This window comes from Penicillium arizonense, assembly GCF_001773325.1.
Source record: "Penicillium arizonense strain CBS 141311 chromosome Unknown PENARI_contig104, whole genome shotgun sequence".
Taxonomy (NCBI): domain Eukaryota; kingdom Fungi; phylum Ascomycota; class Eurotiomycetes; order Eurotiales; family Aspergillaceae; genus Penicillium; species Penicillium arizonense.
In genome coordinates, this window is record NW_019173381.1 from 495 (window position 1) to 15,573 (window position 15,079).

A 15,079-nucleotide genomic window follows, 5' to 3' on the forward strand; every position below is an offset into this window, starting at 1 on the left:
CTAACTAATTACTGAAATAAGCATGTCGCCACAAAGTTCCTCCCTCACCGTGCGGTTTCTCTGCATGAAACCCAAGGTGCGACGTTCGTCAGATTTAGCCGCCGAACTTCACCGGCCTAGGTGCCTTCCGTGACCAACAATGTACGAATTACAAATATATAGCCGCTCGACCTTTTTGTTTAAGATAAACATGCGCATTTGCTGCACTCTAGATGCGTACTAGGGTCTATATAACACATTACTGTGACGCACCCCTGGAGCAACCCTGGCGCACCTCTGGCGCACATGTGATATGTGAACGGTGGAAATGGGTTCAGCGGCAACTGATGCAGTTGAGGAAAGCCCCTGAACAGAAATACGAGCGGAGCCATTGGAAAATAGCATAGCCATGGGCTTTCAAGGAACTGGTCGACATATAAAACCTCGCAAGTCCTCGTTCAGAATCTCATTATCTTGATCGTTACACAGAGACCTCTTGTCTTTGATTTTTATTAGCTTCGATCACTAGCATCCCACGAAAAGATTTTGCCATGTCTCGAGCTTTGTCTACCGCCCGCGAGACCATCGTTAGATGGTTAGGATTCAAAAAGGAATTACTCCCACCCAATTTCAAGCAGGCTGCCGAGATTTATGCAGAGAACGGTGCCGTAAAGGTTAGTTATCGGAACTTGTATGGGTGTCTTTTCCTTACTAATTCTGCCACAGAAAGTTGGCAAAATTGACTCTATCGAGATTTTGTAAGTGCTCGAGTACATTACTCCCCATCAATGATTTTTTTCACTCACAGTTCTCCTGCAGGCATCGTAACGATGGCACAAGCCCTGTCCACCAGTCTCACTTCAACCGCAGTGACAAGGCGCTGATCATCAGCGCCCGAATCACACCAGCGGACGGTAGCGGAGCTCGAACTCACCACATATATCCGGATGGCACAGGTACCATCAAAAAGGGTGACAGACGCGAATATTCCACGTCTCCCACGCAGGGATCTTAGGTTTCAGTTGTTTTGCGTTGATATTCTCGAAAGGGGACTCTAGGGCTCGGCCTCATAGGATAATCACTTCAGGCCAGGATAGTTGGGATGGAGATTTTTCCGATACGACTTGGCAAGAATACTCGCAAGCAAGCCTGTGGAAAGATCAATGTATATCATTATCTTCTACGTAGTATGAAAAACAGATGTATCTGGCTCGAAATGATAACTTACGAAAGGAGTAGAGATACACGGGTTATTGAGGTGTTTGTAAACGCACCAATATGTTCTATATACTTCCCCCAGCGGTTGAACAGTGGATAGGTGTCCTCACGACGACACTGCCCAACCGCCCCGATTTGGGCTGGATGCTTCTGCAGGCGGGGAAAAACAAAACCACCGCGTATCAGCTCAACAAGTTCAGCTAATGAAGCGAATTGAAAGACCTGTGATAAGAAATTTATTTCATGAAAGAGGCGTCAAAGATGTGAAGCAAAGTCTAGTTCAATGGGAGACTGCTATACACGATCTCTTCCTCGTTTGTAGTGCTTAATATTTGGATTTCGGCAGAAAATACCGTCCCCGTCGATGTTAATCCCAGACATCTATTTAAAACCAGCTGTGAGCTCCTGTGCAGGTCTCCTTTTTTTACCTAAAGGTCCATCTACGGATGCGCCGTAGACGCGTTACTTGGGATCGTCGCAGCTCGAGAATGTGACGGATGTCGACAACAAACCGAAAAGTAGCAATCTATATCAGATTTTTTTGGGCTGCATATGAACTAATGTGAGCATAACCATTCCGCGGATTATTATGGTGATCCAACGACGCCGTGGAAGCCTAGGCAACTGAGGAGCGCCCGCCTTGAGGATTTCGATTAGGCAAGCGCCAGTCCCAATACTGCACTGCGCTACGGTCTAGCCGGTGGGGGGAGGATCGGCAAAGGGGAGACTGACCACTTGTAGCGTAGCTTCTGGGCCGTACGGCCCAGAAGCTACGCTACAAGTGGTCAGTCTCCAGACGTACCGATTCTGCCTTCCCCGCTTTGAACCCTTATTTCTGGATCATCCGGCCCGCCCCATCGAGTTCAAGAGGAACCCTCAATAAATCTAAATCATGCCTTCACAAGAAATCGAAGTTCTATCAGCTTTCAGCCTTCTGTGCAATACCCCCAGTGAAATCATTCAGAATCACCGTGAGCTGGCGACCAAAACGATAAGGCATATTGTGAAGATTCTTGACACTTCAGCGAATATCGATACTCTCGTTAACGCTGTTGAATGCGGAGTGGCCCATTCGCCGCCAGAGACCATCCCCGATGCTGAAATCAGCCACCTGTCCTCAACAACAGATCGTCCATTACAGCATACTGATGCTCAGAACCCGTTAAATTTTCAGCGTCCCGTTATTACCTCTGCCATCCCACCCAGTCACGACATTTCCCGGAAGCGAAAGAGGGACACACTTGAAAACAGTCGTTCGGTTCAACTATTGCAGAGGGTAAAGCAAAACCTTTCTCATATTTTGGAGTTCTCTAAGGAACAAGTATCTCTGTCTGAGATCTTACAAGACGAGCAAGAAACTCAATATCGGGATAAGAGAGTCGACCATCTGAAGCAGGTTGATGGCAACAAAACTCCAAGCAATGAGCAAAAGCTTCTGAAAGGTCTGAGTCAGATTTCACTCGCTCAACAATTCACCGCATGGGAGCGCAAACGGGGATGGAAGGCCAAGGTCGACGAGTTATATGACAACCTCCAACAAGCTTCCACTAATTCCAAATACCAACATATCGGAAACAAACGGTCCGGCAAGATAATCCGGTATATCAGAGATTATGGCTATCCGAAATCAGATCACAACGTGCTGAAAAAAGGAATCAGCAGGGGTGTTAACCAATTGTTATTTGAGAGACTCACGAGTGATGCATTTAAGGATCACGAAGGTCACCCAGCAGTCCAGGGAGTAGTCGCGATGGTCACGATATTTGAATACGGTCAATTTCAATGCTTGAAGCTCTCAGATTTGCCACAAATCATTGCGCTTCTGCTGGGAGAAAAAGAAATAGTATTCGAGGACGCAGCCAAGGACATCTCGGTGTGGTTCAAGCACATAAGTTCTGACTTCCAATTGATTTCCCGAAATCCAGGGAGACCTATGCAGAATGTTCAAGCTCAAAACAATCACACACAACCTCTTTTGACTGCTGTGGAGGCAGACACCTATTCTTCTGACCAGAATAACGCTCGTTCCTCGGAAGCCCATGCACAGAGCTTCCAATCTAATGGCACGGTCTTTCCAAGGATGAGCCCTCACGAACTCTCCTCATTCTCAACCGTTCCTCAAAATGGCCACGATGCCCTAAAGCAACATGCCTCATTTCCCGCAGTCCGGTTCGATGATCCAGCCCCCGTATCAACTCAGAGTACAGCTACTCACGAATTGGCTGAATTCTCCACGGTTCCAAATCATGTTACACACGATTACACTGGACTCTCATTTCCAGATATTATTCCCCACGAGCTCGCTTCGATTTCCACAAACCCGGCCAGGACAACACCCAATTCTTTGTTCGGATCGGCACAACATTCGGAATTTCAATTTGATATACAAAATACGCTTTCTCATCTCCCTTTGGATTCAAATACCACGCGCATGATCTAGCCTTCATTTCGACATTCCCAAGGGGTGAAGGCTCCACCATTCCGATGATAACGTCAGTCTGGATCCCAGTTACACCGTCCACCGCGGTTCCCATCCACGCCATGGCCGTGGGGAGTTGCAATCCAACGTCCCACCCTGAAACAACAATTCCCGATGAATAGCAATCTGTTTCATAGCAATACAAAGAGCAAGCGCACTTTGGCTTCGATTCTTACTTCCTGTTTTGCCTTCATGTATATTATTTTGCCTTCTTGGAGGGGCTTTCCTGAAACGGTCGGAGTACCGTCCAGTATTTGTACTGGAATTATGTATGCGTCGCCTGCACCATGCCGAAATGGGGCGAACTTGGGTCCGGGTATTTGTACCAATGAGAATGCCTAGTTCTATTAGCCTTGTTCTCTAACTTTGAGAAAGCAGTCTACCTTGCCAAGTAATCCCAGCTCTCGAAGAAAAGGCTCAACTCTGGTGCTTAAATCGTTCGAATCATAAATCTCAAAATCCTCCGCTTGTTGCTTGAACGAAACAGAAGAAGCCCATTCCGCGAAACTCTTGCGTTCTTTGTCCGCACTCTCTGTCAGATCATCCTCCCAGAGATGTGTTTTGTCTGGCGTCGGTTGCGACATCGTATTTTCGCACATTGGACGCGAACCCACAATTTTGTCCTCGGATAACTTGGTGTAGTAGGAGAATCTGAAGCTCGAGCGAGGCGAGAGGAAGACAGGGTGGGATGAAGAAAGGTAAATGGCGGGGTTTGCTGACCCCTCCGACAGGCACCATCACGTGACTACTATAACTTCAGTAAGAATATTGGGCAGCAAATAGACAAACATGTTTTACTCAGGAAGCAACACTTGAATTTTGATACGATTGATTTTGACTATTCTGGGCGTATGTTTTCTCAAATCGCTGGAAATTTGCAAGGCTCTTTGAAACCATGCCTTACTTCGGCTGTCTGTTGCTGATTGATTTGCAACTATTGCCTTATGGGAAAAATTGACAAAACTGTGATCATGATATAAAGACACTGCTGTTCCCAAGTTGGAGCCTTAGCAACAGTCGCACTATGGTATGTTTGAGCATACAGAAACTTCGTTGTTTGCTTACAGATTGTATGCCCCGACTCTTCTCTCCAAGAAGCTCGCGCGAGACAGTTCTGTTCGGAGGTCCAGACCCCAACCGAAATTCGTTCAATGAATTTTTAAAAGGAGATATGCCGAAAGAACAGCCTAGCATTTCTGCTGGTTCAGGCTGTGGTGTTTTTGCCAGAAACTCGCCCCCAATTCGCTTGCACGTGGGTTATCCTTACCTCCTCATTGCTACAGAGCTCTAACCAAACAAGACCGTGCGCATTTGGTTTCCTCGAAATAAAGTTCAAATCATGGAAGACATCAAACAAAAGGGCCTCGAGGATGTGGTTCTCGATGCTATTGATCTTCAAGAGCTTGGCGCTCAGCATCAAACCCAGGATGACCATGGCATCACGAAGGAAGCATCCCTAGTGGATCTTGCGGTGCTTGAGATTGGTATTTCACGGGTCTTCGAGAAGTATGAGATTACAAAATTCGTTCCTCTGAGCAGCGATGATCCGATGGTTTTGCAACAGCCGGCAGAAGATCTCGACTCAAAGAGAGCTCTTTGTTACCAGCACCTGCATTCCAAATACCCGCAGGAATATGCAAAAAGGTGCAATCTTGCAAGAACTTCCGGATATGAGATCCACAACATCCTAAAGGACTGGCATGAGGAACGTCTCGAAGATATTTGTAACCGCCTCAGAAAGCTCGGTTACTGTTGAGCAAATCAGATATAATTCATTTCATTTTTCACTTGCACTGATCACTAGGTGGGGCTCAATTCAGGACAAGCAAAAAGTCGAAGTTTGGAGAGCCCGTTTCACGCATCATGCCCCGTGATCCTGGAGTATTCTCTTCACTTCGCTACAGTATTATAAGGCCGTCTCAAAAAAATAATCAAGCCCTGTGATGCTTTAGAAGATGAAGCATCAAAATGCCAAGTCATCAGCGCTAGCATTAGACTAGTGCCATAACTGAGACCGGGTAATATAGTGCTTGTCTTCTACCTTCCTTCGATTGCTTCTACCAAGCTACGTGCAAGCATTTTTGGGACCAAAATTCGAGCAAAAAATAAATGAGGACCTAGAGCAAGTGACCCCCATTGCTGCCAGCCCCTATAGGCTGACTGAACCTGCCGTAAATGAGCCGGAAAATACTAAACCCTCAAAAGGCCGCTACCAGTTTGCAATCCAGCGGCTGGTTATCACGGGTGAAGCACTAAAATAATCAACAACCTATTCTGTCAGCGGGTATTGTACATAAATGATTTTGAGGGAAAAAGAATTAATTCCAATCACCTTAGATCAATTAAACGGCAATCTCGCGGCGTTGCCTAGACCTGTCGTCTACCGAAAGCTTGAATATATATATTCCTTCTCGCACTACACCTATAGTTCACAAACAACTCTATTTTCATTTGCTCTATAAGTCCTCTTCCTCGAGCCCTACGATTTAGCAAAATTCTTGCCAGAATGTCCTCATCTTCATTCTTCAACATTGAAATCATCGATGTTAATCCAGAATTTAATCTATTCTTTTCTCACGTCCCAATGGCCAACCTAAACTGTGCTTTCTTCATTTGTTGGCAAGAATACTCTACAGAAGGCGTACCACTGTGAGTCTCACCCCTTTAGCGCCACAACCTATTTATCTGACGCCAGCGTAAGAGACGAAGAGACTACCACTGGGGTGGAGTTTCGGGAAGGGTCCCTCACTCCCCTAGGTAGTAGTTTCATTCCTGCTATATTGCAGGATCCGCTGGTTATCAGTAATATCCAGGATGATCCGCGCATCGGAGCGCTGAAGCTTGTCGTATATGGGTGGGTCGTCTATTCCTTTTTTTTTATAGGCTTAATGACTGACGTAGTGATTTATCATGCAGAACCCAGGGTATATCAAGAGGCCCTTCTTTTCTGTAAGCACAAAGTTTGTTCACTCATACACCCGAAATCAACTAACATTGCAGGGCGTTCTCAATCAGAATGGCAGCTTCGTGGCTCAGTGCTCTACCTATCTCGAACCATGTATCCCTGCCGGAACGCGTACGGGATATCATCCTACACAATCTGCCCTAGGTAACACGTGTTAGCAAGGGTGTATCACATAGTTCTCTTTAGTCTTGGCTTTGTCAACAAGCAACAATCTGAATTATACCTTTCGATGTCTTCCCCACAAGTGTACAGCCTCCACGGAACCCTTCGATGAAACGAGAGCCACTATTTTTGATTCCAGTGAGCCGCGCTTTGGGCCTTGAAGGCTGCTAGATAGCCTTTGCACGATATTCTCGGGGATCATTGGTGATAGCACGAAAACCACTAACGTGGCACCTTCTCGAGGGTAATTGATAGCCATTCAGATCCGCAACTTCGGCGATCATCCCCATACTCGACCCTGGTACGCAAAATATTGACGCTCCAGGCTGGTATAGGTTTGAATCACCACCCGCTAGCCAGATATAGCTTCTTGCCGGGAGCAATTGATAGCCATACAATCCTCGGCTTCGCCGATCGGCCATATCTTAGACCCAGACATCCATAATACCCTCAGGCTGGGCCTTGTCCCATGGCCATGCAGCCTGGCATGAGGGAGCCCTAGGATGTCAACGTCGTTGCCCCCGTCTAGACAGATCGTTCTTGCTTAACATAGAAAGTTGGCGATCTCGGCCATACTCCGTGTACGAGACGATTCTGACGACCATGCACCCAGACCACGACAAGCACACCATCATTCCTAGCGAGAGTTGCTGGTACTTGCTTTGGTTCAATGACAAGGGCGATCGGTGGCCACCTTAGACTGTATAAATAGGTCAGTCTATAGTCTCCTTGTCTGAATAAGAAACACCAGCTTAAGTTCGAAACCTCTCCATTGATGCTGCTACCACATACTCGTCTATATGAGACAACATGGAGTGCTTGCCTTCTATCTCGCTTCGATTGCTTCTACCAAACTGCATGCAGATATTTTGGGGATCGAAAAACGAGCAGAAAATAGACGAGGACCTAGAGCAAACCATTCCAAATGCCGCTAGCTCCTATAGGCTGACTGAACCTGCGGTATATGAGCCGGAAAATACCAAACCTGCAACTAGCCTGGAGAGGCCTTTACCAGTTCGCAACCCAAAGCCAACGGACAAGGGCGACGCGTTGAAAATTAGCCCAATCAGAGACTGTTATAGTGAGCCTTTCCTGCAAAGTGCGGAACTTCTGATATTGTCTTCTCACTCTGCAACCTCTAAGAAAACAGATTTCAAACGAACTCTACGCAATCAGACGGCAACACGGACAGCGAAATCATTGTGCTCCCTTGCATCCCTCCAAACATTCGACTTGTCAACGGCAGGATTATTGATGTGGGAGCGAGATACACCGACCCTTAAATGGTAAACACGTTGGAAACAAGATTGGCCTTGAATATGCTTCTCTGTCTTAAGTCAGTTTACTGAACTTCCAGCACGTCCCCTTCTGATAATGTTGGAGTTATTCTAGGGTGGGACTACATGTATCATATTTATCCGCTCCCAAGGGAGTATCCCGGGGTCTGTTGCGAAATATAAGATACTTGCACCTGAACGTCCCCGAGACGCTTGATCAGTTGGCCAGTCAGTTTTCCAATGTCATTTCTCATTTGGCCTTGTCACCTGCTACACTGCAAGAGTATTTCTTGCAGTGCAATGAAGAGCCGGTGATGGCAGTCAAGAATGTGGCGAAACTAGAGTCCACCGACCTACAACCGGCTGGTCCTTAGAATTACCGGCGGCGATTAAACTTGAGGCCGGTCTACTTCTGATGATAGGAATTCGGGTACACATTACTTTCTTTCATCTTTGCGTTCGAGAACTTGAAGTACAATCCTAGTGTCGTGGCACTAGCAAAAGTCCGGAGGTCTGCAGCATTCAACAGCAAGACCCAGAGAAACCAGCCAATTGCACATAGATATCTCAAGTACAAATCAGAGTTCGTCCAACTAATTCAACGACTGCCCGCTCCTCCATATCCCTTTGTATGGTAAATCTAGTCGTTTCGGGAAACCCGGGTTGCAACACGCTAATACTAGCCCCTGATGGTATGAGACGCCTTCAATACAATCTGCTAGTTAATTTTTTAATCACCCCGTCGTTCAATTAGTACGCACATGTACGGAATCCCTGCGATCTAATGCAAGGTTCCAAGTAACCGGTCTCGAATATGGAAAATCACGGATAGGCCCCATTATCGCTGGATAGTGCAATTACCGTAACACGTAACAGAGACCCTGCATAAATTTCTTTAGCCATTTCTGTTCGCCGCCATTAATAGATATCTGTCTGTCTGAGTACATGAATGGGACATAGCAAAAAATATATAAACCACGGCCGGACCAATATTTTTTCTCTCTTTCAACTATACTTAACCATACTTTGCGTGGCAGACTTGCCTTAATTCACGTTAAGAACTATACGATGGATCACCTCAAGACAAATGAAGAACCTACGCTGCCCGATGACCCATCAGCTAAGGCAAAGCATATTTTCAAGCTTGTCAAGAAGTCATTGTTCGAAGATGTCGAATCGGTCTCCAAGACTTTTGAAGATACAGACCTCGAAGATTGCATGTCTTTGGCGAAACAAATTATTGCGGCCAATCCCGAGCTTAAACCAACACTGCTTCTAGCTCTAGATAGAAATACTCAGTCTGATTGGGATGACTTCTATTCAAGCATTGTGGGAAACTACGACGACTGGGTTACGGTCACGCCGCAGGTCCTTCTCGCAGATGCGGTATTTTTATCAGAGGCTTGATTACAATCATCTGGGGCCCTGAAGATCGATGTGGAATGAATTCTCGGGTGTAAGTATTTTTTTTTTTTTGTGCTGAGCTTGGATCTTGCTAATCTATCACAAGAATATCATACGAGAAGGTTGAGCTAAACCTCGGGATGCTTCAGGGCAGAACATTCATCCCAGCGCGTAATCTGAAGTCGTGGGCGTTGGCATGGCTAGAAGAGACATGTGAGGACACTCTTTCACCAATTTGTATTTAGACTTTCTCGATCGAGTCTTAGAAACGTACCTTTGAGTCTATTCACTGTTCATTACTCACAACACATCATCTAAGGGGAAGCATTTCTTTTTGTTCCGGGTTAAAATTATTCGCATAACCAGTGTTCAGAATTTTGACGTGGACGGAAATAGACTGATCGTATTAGAAAAAATGGACTGCATTATATCCAAATTCAAACCCGAGCTCAGTGGAACACACTCCAGTGCTTTATATTCAAGATATACTGCTTTAGGTATCAATTTCCGCTAGGCCTATACTCGGTTTTTCGAGAAAGGCATTTTTCATCGTCGATTGCTTTATCTCTACACTTTTTAATTTCCGCTCCCTAAATAGCAAACCCCGGAAACAATGAAAAAGCAGGTAAGCTCGGCAAATATGCCGTAAATTTGGACGATGTTGCACCAGGGAAAATCCTTACCATAAGCCTTGCGATGACGGCCCTGATCTTTCATCTGAGAAAAAAGGCAATTTGATGTTGTCTGAGATCGACGAATGGGAGTCTAAAGGCTCGTGGTACGGCATAAGGAGAAGGCTGCCAATTGATTTGTGTCTTTATATACCGTACCATGACATGCAAGGATATAAATGCTTTCCATTCTCTGGAGAAGATTACGTTCCAAGAGGCGAAGATATTTACTGGCATCTGACCTGAATTATTTTGGGGCTCAAAATGGAGATAATCCTCTCCGCAGCAATTACATACCTCATGGTCTTGAAATTAGAAGTGAGCTTCGCTTTCCGTGTTGCGGAAAATTACTAACCAATTGACCAGCCCTGTGATATGTTGCACATCCGGGAGCAAGATGAAAAAGCCGTGACAATAGGAGCAACGGGGTGGAAGCTAGAACTCCTCCTCGACGAGATGAAAAGCTCCATATTCGGGTGCGCATTTCTTCTCGACCACGGAGGGTATTTTTGGTGTGTGGTTTGTCACACACTGCGGCATTGGAGGAATTCAGAGTGGAAGCCACTATCCGGAACCGAAGGCCTTCGAGTTGGCAGCAAAACTCAAAAAGGACTACTGCCTCTATGCCCTGTCCTATATGGCAATACTTCCGCTTTGGTTCCTTTCACTCTGCTGGAGACGACGACACCTGGTCGAATAATGATTTGGCAGGCTGATCACCCAGATAGCCAGTACACGCTACAAGTCAAGGTCCAATTACTGTGTCAAATTTGTAAAGCAGGTTTGATTGGAAATTGGAAATATTGCTGGCGCCTGATCCTCAGCTTCGCCATTTGTGGGTCACGACTGTTGTTGGTTGTCATTGTCATGACCCAGGGGCTGGTAAATTCTGTTTGGGAACGGATCTCTAGGAACTATTTCGAGCCACTTGAGTGATTGTGCGCATTAGGATTTTTTTTCTTTTGGCTATGAACTTGGGCTACCGGGCTCGAAGTCACCCATCAATGTGACGCAATATCATTCCTTTTACCACTCCCTTGCAACAATCTGGCCATTGATTTCCAGCCTTATTTAGAACACTTTCGAGATGGTAATCGAGACCTTACACTCTGTCGGGATAGATCTCTACTTAGCATGCCTTTTCGGCGTTTATAGAAGTTCAGCTACAAAGCAGATACTCTCCTTTCGGCAAGACATTATTACAACATAATAATAGGTTGCTCGGTTCGACAGCAGGGGTGAGTATACACCATGTCTAGAACGTACTCTAGATGACGGATTAACCAACGATCATGTTGGACGGAAGAAGCGGAGAGGCTATAACTGGGTTCAAGGTCAGCCGTCCTACTCCACTGAGGTAAGTCTGAAAGTCCCGACGTCTCCTGTCAATTATAAAGTCACCAATCGCCAGACCAGCATTACAAGAACCTTCATTTTTATTCAAATGACCTTTCTATTCCAAGAGCTCGAGGAGTCAGCAATCTCAGTGTACTATGGCAGCTCGAACTAGTACAGCATGCAAAACTTGTCGCACTACTAGGAAACGCTGCGCTGGGGGACCTCCTTGTCAGAACTGTTCTGAACGGGGGAAAGAGTCTTGTGAATTTGTCCTCACTGCAGTTAGCGGAAAGCGTGTTGCACAGCAGGCAAGGTTTCAAACTGATGCATGCCGCCCGTGCCGCATGAACAGCACACTTTGCAGTGGAGGACCGCCGTGTGAGGAATGCGTTCTACGTGGAAATGGAACATGTACATTTGAGCTTGACTCGCGCAGCGAGAAGCACCTGGCAAGGGCCAGATCTGCCTGCCTGCCGTGCCGCGCCAGGAAAATCCGCTGCACTGGCAAAGGACCTCCGTGTGAATCATGTACTCTCCGTGGAATTGAAAGTACGTGTGAGTTTGCAAAAACAGTTCACACGAAACCCACGATACTGCATACACCTCTACGTCAGTCCGATATTCCCGCCGAGTCATCCTGGAATGCAGTTCTAGAGAAAGTCCCAGTCCAACAGGCTGAGAGCCCCATCCGTGAAGAGTCCGACAGTAGTCCGTCATCCTACACCTCCACTTTTGCTGCTCGTGATACGAGACGAGCATGCCACGATGAGTCAAAGGGAGTTACCACACCCCTTTCCAAAACCAGCAGCCTGACTGCCCTGTCGGAGCTGGGCGGAACTCCAAGCCCAAATGTCAGCAGTTCCGACAATGCTGTTGACGCATCATTCACTGGCAAGGTGAATTCATATGAGAAACTCCTTGACGTCCTCCCAAACCGTGACATGATTGACCACCTGATAGAAAGATACTTTACATCTATTTCCATGGTAAAGTTGGCCTATCAAAACTGCCGAGATATGTTCACTAACATCACGCTAGCTATTTTGTGTCATCGACGCCGCCAGCTTCGAAGCTCAGTATGAGGAATTCTGCCGGAATCTTAATGTCGCGCCGCAATCCTGGCTATCCTTGCTTTTTGCAATTCTAGCACTAGCCTGCCGTGCGGAAGAAGATTCTAGAAGAGGCTGTTTCCCTGATAATCTGTCGAGGCGGTGCGAGGAAGCTGCCTGGCACTGTCTGTTGACCAACCACCCGCCATTTGAAACATCACGGAGTTCACTGAAAGCGATGGTACTCGTAATCTATGGTCGCACACACCGTGGAGAGGATGTATTCAGTGATCTGCAACTGGCCTGCCATGCGGCAATTTCTACCAAATGTCATGTGGATACCGGGCAGTGTGTGGTCCAGCCCAATGTTTGCGAGGAATACCGATGTATTCTGGTTAGCCTGAAAGCCCTGTTTATGCTCAACGCTCAGATGCACGACTACTACCGCAACCCAGAACTCACCCAAGGTATACAGCTACTAACTGATATCTGCAAAGAGTATCCTGAACATTCAAGCCTATCAACAGGTGCCGCAGAATTATCTCCCACGCAGATGACGTTTACCATGTTGAATTCTCAACTGTTGGAGATATCAAACACGATCTGTGTGAGCGCAGAGCGTGGTTTGATGTCAGAGTGTACCCTCGCTGTCCTTGAGACTGAGCTAGACCGTATGGAGAAAGCCTGCAGCGAGCTTTACACCAAGCTCGGTGGGCCTGGTTCGCAGTCAATCTCTCATCAAGGCGGCTATGTTATACTGCACTGCTATATCAACTATCTGCTTCATCTTCTCTTCTTGCCTTATCTTCAGCGACACCTAGACGGGGAGACGACACCAGAAATAAGATTATCTGCATTGAAATGTATTGCTTTTGCAAAGGCTACGTTGCGAGCATTCAATCTTTTGGCTGAGAGCATGCAGTTCAAATCATATGCTTGGTATATGCGAGGTCTCGGAAGCTACTATGCTGAACAATCAGCATATACTCTCATCGGAGGCGCTGCAGGGCTCCAGGGAGGAAAGGAAGACCAAGAGATCAAGTCTTTACTAAAACGTACGCTGGAAATATTTTCTACATTATCGGCACGCAGCATATTCTCTGCAAGAGGAGCGTTTATTCTCGAATACCGATGTATGCCTCAGCCACCCAAACGCTATTCTCCGAGTATAAATATCTAACTTCGCTCCAGGATTGAGTGTGAGGTTCGGAAAAGGGGCAAGATACCTGTTCTGGCCATGATCATCGATACTGGACAGTCATGTCTTTCGCCTCGAGCCACTTTAGACATTGTATGCGTTAGTGTTTTAGACGACAGCTATTCATACCTGCATTAAATGCCATATACTAATGCACGCTTTTGTATTCTTTCTGATGAAGCCAGCAAGCTCCCGTTCATTAAGCCTGTTCATAAAATTATCATACCATTCTTTATAGAGGAATCATATTGCTCGCATTGTAACTAGGCATTACATTTTGGGTGGGCCTGTGAGCCTTGCAATGGGCCTAGTGGATGTATATTCCCTAAAACCAATACCGGAATGATTACAATTCAATAATCCGTGATGAATTTTGCTCGCCCTGGGTCGTCGCTCAATAGATACCTTTTGATTCGATATGTGCTAAGAAAACGACGTGTTACCCCATCGTCGTTACACTTCCGTTTTCCCGTTGAAGGCTAGCAGCAACCACGCGTAGTCTGGTCGCTCAGTCGAAGTAATATAAAAGACACATATCCCCTGGATAAACAATGTTATAGGCAATATTCATCTTTCCTTGATATTGGGAACACGTCCTACATTTTTTACCAAACTGAACTAAGCCTCATTTGGTAGTCTCCATCGCTGCACAGATATGACATCCGCACAAGCCATGTCGTATGACGACATAATGGGATACTCGGCCATGGAGGATATGGGATACAGCATGCTCCCAGCCGACTCGCCGCCCGAGAATATGGCCACGGAGGTGGAGAGATCGCTCCGATCACGACCAAACGAAGTGTCAGGGCCGATTATGTATGGAAGAGGGGATCATGATGCATGCGAGAACTTCTTGAGATTCGGACTCCAGGGTAGCGAAGTGTGTTCTTCAGTTCAGTGGTCATTGTACAGAACTAAATATAATGGCAGTTCACCAGGAAGGTCGAAGAAGTGATCGGAAGGCCGGCCTTCCTTCTCCACCAAGGCCCAGTCATCGTCCACTCGTCCGATCGCCCAACCAGCTGGGGAATCAATGCCGCCCACCCTTGCCGAGATGGAGTCTCGGTGTTCCGAACCCTCTCAGGTAACCCGGGGGATAGAGTGACAACCTTCAAGCTCTATCCAATCTCCCAGCACGCACAGGAAAGACGAACACCGAGATCTTTCAATTTGCGATCAAACGAAGTCCTTTTCGTGCGAGGCGGAGTCAAGATGATAATTTCACTGCCTGCTGGAGAATCCTTTGTTTGGGAAGGGTTTTCTAAGGACCCGTGGGGGATGGATACATCATCAGCACGTGAAGCTTTTGCTTTCATGAAGATCTAGTGGAAACCGC

General features: G+C 46.6%; 7 protein-coding genes across 7 annotated transcripts; all 7 read left to right on the forward strand.

The window, feature by feature from the left end:
• Positions 1 to 530: 530 nt before the first annotated feature.
• Positions 531 to 994, forward strand: PENARI_c104G05246 (uncharacterized protein; the record flags this gene model as incomplete). Its single annotated transcript, XM_022637857.1, has 3 exons — positions 531 to 653; positions 706 to 737; positions 799 to 994. The coding sequence occupies 3 exons, from the start codon at positions 531 to 533 to the stop codon at positions 992 to 994; spliced, it is 351 nt and encodes a 116-aa protein (XP_022482284.1).
• A 1,095-nt stretch (positions 995 to 2,089) lies between these two features.
• PENARI_c104G11429 (uncharacterized protein) lies at positions 2,090 to 3,637 on the forward strand (the record flags this gene model as incomplete). The annotated part of the gene is made up of 1 exon (XM_022637860.1): positions 2,090 to 3,637. One exon carries the CDS (start codon positions 2,090 to 2,092, stop codon positions 3,635 to 3,637), a length of 1,548 nt encoding a protein of 515 aa, XP_022482290.1.
• Positions 3,638 to 5,015: 1,378 nt separating this feature from the next.
• On the forward strand, positions 5,016 to 5,432 carry PENARI_c104G01025 (uncharacterized protein; the record flags this gene model as incomplete). Its single annotated transcript, XM_022637854.1, has 1 exon — positions 5,016 to 5,432. One exon carries the CDS (start codon positions 5,016 to 5,018, stop codon positions 5,430 to 5,432), a length of 417 nt encoding a protein of 138 aa, XP_022482287.1.
• A 750-nt stretch (positions 5,433 to 6,182) lies between these two features.
• On the forward strand, positions 6,183 to 7,502 carry PENARI_c104G02748 (uncharacterized protein; the record flags this gene model as incomplete). The annotated part of the gene is made up of 5 exons (XM_022637855.1): positions 6,183 to 6,325; positions 6,378 to 6,522; positions 6,593 to 6,625; positions 6,677 to 6,752; positions 7,417 to 7,502. The coding sequence occupies 5 exons, from the start codon at positions 6,183 to 6,185 to the stop codon at positions 7,500 to 7,502; spliced, it is 483 nt and encodes a 160-aa protein (XP_022482288.1).
• Positions 7,503 to 9,148: 1,646 nt separating this feature from the next.
• On the forward strand, positions 9,149 to 9,487 carry PENARI_c104G07951 (uncharacterized protein; the record flags this gene model as incomplete). The annotated part of the gene is made up of 1 exon (XM_022637858.1): positions 9,149 to 9,487. The coding sequence occupies one exon, from the start codon at positions 9,149 to 9,151 to the stop codon at positions 9,485 to 9,487; it is 339 nt and encodes a 112-aa protein (XP_022482285.1).
• A 2,408-nt stretch (positions 9,488 to 11,895) lies between these two features.
• On the forward strand, positions 11,896 to 13,739 carry PENARI_c104G10981 (fungal specific transcription factor domain-containing protein; the record flags this gene model as incomplete). The annotated part of the gene is made up of 5 exons (XM_022637859.1): positions 11,896 to 12,042; positions 12,108 to 12,479; positions 12,532 to 13,597; positions 13,650 to 13,675; positions 13,734 to 13,739. 5 exons carry the CDS (start codon positions 11,896 to 11,898, stop codon positions 13,737 to 13,739), a joined length of 1,617 nt encoding a protein of 538 aa, XP_022482289.1.
• Positions 13,740 to 14,431: 692 nt separating this feature from the next.
• PENARI_c104G03845 (uncharacterized protein) lies at positions 14,432 to 14,826 on the forward strand (the record flags this gene model as incomplete). Its single annotated transcript, XM_022637856.1, has 2 exons — positions 14,432 to 14,623; positions 14,674 to 14,826. Coding segments are annotated over 2 exons (345 nt in total), but the record flags the coding sequence as incomplete, so codon positions are not given.
• Positions 14,827 to 15,079: the final 253 nt, after the last annotated feature.